We start from the raw sequence: 4,006 nt of genomic DNA, 5'->3' as shown, positions 1-4,006 counted from the left end.
AAAAAAAAAAAGAGAGAGAGAGAGAGAGAGAAAAGGAAGCTAGAGAAATGGGGAGTGGTCGTTCGTAAGCACCCACACTGCAAACCCATTTGCTCATCTGGGTTCAGGTCATGGGGGCACTCAGCTGCATGTCTGCAAGTTAATGCGGGTTGGCTGCCACGGTCAGCCCTGGAGGCCTGAGCCTGCTTTTCTCATCCAAAGACAGCAGAAAAGGAGTCCAATCACATCCTTCTCTCTAGAACTCGCCACAGGGAGCAAGACAGAAGGGAACCAACCGTGCAGCTTCCTGGGCTCAATCATGGTAGCCAGTTCTCACCACTGGGAAAGCAGGTGCTCCAGGTCCACACCTTCTCTCCGCTGGTAGTCCTGCAGAAGACTGTGGGCATGGTCAAGACCCACAGAGTTGCTGTAGTCGTCCTCTTCGGCCACACAGATATAGTAGGGCTGGAACTGTGGCACGACAGTATGGACGGGCGGCCCTTCCCCTGCGGGGGAATGGTGAGTGACAGCCGGGGCAGTGTCCTGCAGGTGGAGAGCTTGGAGCTGCGCAGCAGTCCAGTCTGCAGCTCGGACTCCACTCAATTCAGTTCCCAAATCTGCGGTGGGTGCTGGTGGAGGCGTCTCCTCGCTGTCGCTTCCCCAGTCCTGCGAGCCTTCACACCAGTGCTCAGCTGCCAGGCCGCTACCCTGCGTCTAGAAGAATATCCAATGGAAACAGACAACCACACTTAGATGGCTTCGTCTACACCTTCAGCCTCAGCACCAGTGAGCCTGCAGATCAGCCCCTTCCCTCATCTCACTACAACTCAACTTCCTGGACCCTAGCCACTCATAAGCATCTTAAGACGGGGTATGGGTGGCATCCATTTAATGGAAGCATTCTTGAGGCAGAAGCTGACGGAGCTCTGTGAGTTCCAGGCCAGCCTGAGGCCTAGAGTGAGACTCTGTTCCACAAAACAAACACACAAAACCAAACTGTGGCAGAAGAAATGGTTAGTGGTTAAGAGCATTTGCTGCTTTTCCAGAGGACCCAGGTTTGGGTGGCTTGCAAGTATCTCTAACTCCAGTTCCAGGGGATAAAATGTCACCTTCAGACCTCCAAAGGCACCAGCTGTACATGGGGTGCACACAGATTCATTCAAACATTGATACACATAAAATTAAATAAACAAACCTAAAAACAAACAAAAACAGAGGTGACTTAAAAACTGTCTTTTCTGGGCAATGTGGCACAATGATCAAGGTTTCTTCAATCTTCTGTTCCACGATATATAGCTCTTCATGTATTCTAGGTACTAAGACAGGAAAAAAACCTATGTTTCAGGGATTTTTGTCTATTTTGTAATCTGATGTTCATTGGAATAGTGTGTTGGTTAAAGAGGTGGGGTTCACATTCAGAACTTACTGGAGGACTCGAGAGAGGCTCCTGGGAAGAGGAGGCGGGGCCAGAAGCCACCACTGGTGGGGTGTTTTTGTGGTCGTTTATGCCTATCTCAGGTTTTTGTCCTTAATATCTGTCCCTGAGTTTTATTTTATAATAAATGGCAAAAGAGATCACTTTAAAAGACATTTTCCAGACTCCTTAGCAGCTAAGATTTTGAATTAGATGTATGTGAGGGTTAGCTAGTTGGGTCCACTTAAGAGAGCCATAAACTTGAAGAGAGCAATGCCATGACACGGTTACATGACTGGACATGGTGACTCATATCAGCATGGGGCAGGCTGAGGCAGGATGACGGCCGTAGGTGACACAGATTTCCAGGCTAGCCTGAGCTATGAATCCAGACCCTGCCTCCAAACACTAGAGAGAAAGACAAAGAGATGAGAGAGAGAGAGAGAGAGAGAGAGAGAGAGAGAGAGAGAGAGAGAAAGGAAGCCAAAGTGAGCTGCTCTGAGAGCAAGGACAGCATACCAGGCTCTGTGACAGGGCAGCCACCATTTACCCATGTGTCTCGATTGCCGGAGGCAGCCTAGCAGCTGGGCCGGTTCTGAGACGTACTTTCTGTGCTTTCGGAAGTCATCATGGGACTTCTCCCCAGGCTATCAATTTGGCTAGTAAAGACTTCCAAATGTCTTGGTTTGATTGAATCAAATTATTTTTCTGCTTTACACACAACCACGTATGTGCCACACACATGCATGAATGTGTACACTCCCCTACATTCGTTCAAATGAGAAAAATTAGTAAACTACAATCTCAAGTGCAAACTAAAAAAAGTCACAAGGACTGGAGAGATGGCTTGGCAGTTAAGAGCTCTGGCTGCTCTGCCAGAGGGCCTGGGTTCAATTCCCAGCGCCCACATCGGGCAGCATAGGAGATAACTGTCTCCAAAGACATCAGCACTGGCATACACATAGCCACACACATATGTGTGTGACTGAAAATAAAGTCTTTTTTTAAAAAAGCCACAAAAACCCTGGCGGTGGTGGCACTCGCCTTTAATCCCAGCACTCGGGAAGCAGAGGCAGGAGGATCTCTGTGAGTTCGAGGCCAACCTGGTCTCAAGAGCTAGTTCCAGAACAGGCTCCAAAGCTACAGAGAAACCGTCTTGAAAAACAAAAAACAAAAACAAAACAAAAAGCCACAAAGCTATAAAAAAAATAGGATTTAACGCTTCTGAAAGCCTTAACATTCATTCAGTTGCACTTTAAAAAACAGGTTTAAAAGTTTTGTCTTGGGGCCTGGAGAGACCATTCAGCACATCCCTACATTACGTAGCTCTCAGATGCCGGTGTCTCCAGCTCTGTGGATCTGACACCTCTTCTGAACGTCACAGGTAGACACACACACACACACACACGCACACACGCACGCACGCACGCACGCACGCACGCATGCATGATTGGCCTCAAACACGAGAGATTCGCCTGCTTCTGCCTCCTAAGTGGTGATATTAAATGCACGCATCACCACTTCATTAAACAGAAAATTTATTTTATGTGTATGCGTGTTTTCCCTTCGTGTGATTGTGTCCCTAGTGCATGCGTGCGTGTGTGTCTCCCTGGCGCCACTGAAGCTAGGAGAAGACATTCCAGTCCCTGAAACTGGAGTTACAGATGATTTCAAGCGGCCGTGTGAATGCTGAAAAACGATTCTGGGTCCTCGGGAAGAGCAACAAGAGATCTGAGCTGCTCAACCATCTCTCTCCAGCCTCCAAAATAAGCCTTTCTAAAAACTGTCCTAAATAGGGGGTGGTGACGCATTAACGATAACCACAGAAATAGGGAGGGATTTAGGCCAACAGGTTTCTGGCAATTAAACGCCAGCTTGGGCTACAGAGGAGGAGACTGTGGCTCAAAAACAGACCAACAAAGGTCTGTTTCGAATTATAGAAAAGCACAGGGTGCCGATCGAGAGGCTTTACCTGGGCGGTCCGACTCTCTTTCTCTGGCACTTGCAGGCACTGGGAGCGGAACACCTTCCAGCTTAGGGGCAAGACAGAGGCCGTGAGGGCTCCACCCTCCAGTCCAGCCCCACCTAGGCTGGCCCGGCCCGGCCCGCCCCTCCTGGGCTCCAGGACCTCCCCGTCTACCTGCGCGTCCCCGCGTCGCCGCAGCCGGGGCGGGCACAGGCGAACACGTGCAGCAGCCGGTGGAACGGAGAGCCTTCCAGCGGGCAGTACACCTGCACGACGAGCGCGAGCGGCTGCGCGCAGCGGCCACACTGCGGCCCCGGAGCGGTAACGGCCGGTAGGGCGTCCTGTGGACGAAGCAGATGCTCAGACCCTGGGACTCACTCCGCTCCCTTCCCGCGGGACACCTCCCCTCGGGCCCCGCCGAGGCCTCGCGGCCATGCTCACCGGGACGCCGCCCAGCTTGCTAGCCGTCCAGGCGGCGGGCCCCTTGGGGCAGCCCTGGACCGCCGTGTCTCGAAGTCCCAGCAGCACTGGCTTCCGGGCGGCCGCCATGACGACCGGGCACCCACGTGACAGCACGAGCTACGGTGGCGGAAAGGGCACGCTCTCTACGCACGCGCGCCGCCAGGACGTCCCCCGCCCCGACTCGA

The 4,006-nt window shown here is 52.0% G+C and overlaps 1 protein-coding gene across 1 annotated transcript in view; it reads right to left on the bottom strand.

Moving 5' to 3' along the window:
• Positions 1-3,992, bottom strand: part of Pdcd2l (programmed cell death 2 like) — a 21,068-nt gene extending 17,076 nt beyond the window's left edge. The window contains exons 1-4 of the mRNA XM_005368438.3: positions 3,801-3,992; positions 3,534-3,700; positions 3,366-3,426; positions 317-693 (exon numbers count right to left, since the gene is read on the bottom strand). Of these exons, the coding sequence (XP_005368495.1) occupies positions 317-693; positions 3,366-3,426; positions 3,534-3,700; positions 3,801-3,908 (713 nt within the window). The 5' untranslated portion in view covers positions 3,909-3,992. The remainder of the gene's footprint in view (positions 1-316; positions 694-3,365; positions 3,427-3,533; positions 3,701-3,800) is intronic.
• Positions 3,993-4,006: the final 14 nt, after the last annotated feature.

This window comes from Microtus ochrogaster, unplaced genomic scaffold, assembly GCF_000317375.1.
Source record: "Microtus ochrogaster isolate Prairie Vole_2 unplaced genomic scaffold, MicOch1.0 UNK32, whole genome shotgun sequence".
Classification (NCBI taxonomy): Eukaryota; Metazoa; Chordata; class Mammalia; order Rodentia; family Cricetidae; genus Microtus; species Microtus ochrogaster.
This window is presented reverse-complemented; position numbering and strand designations above follow the sequence as displayed.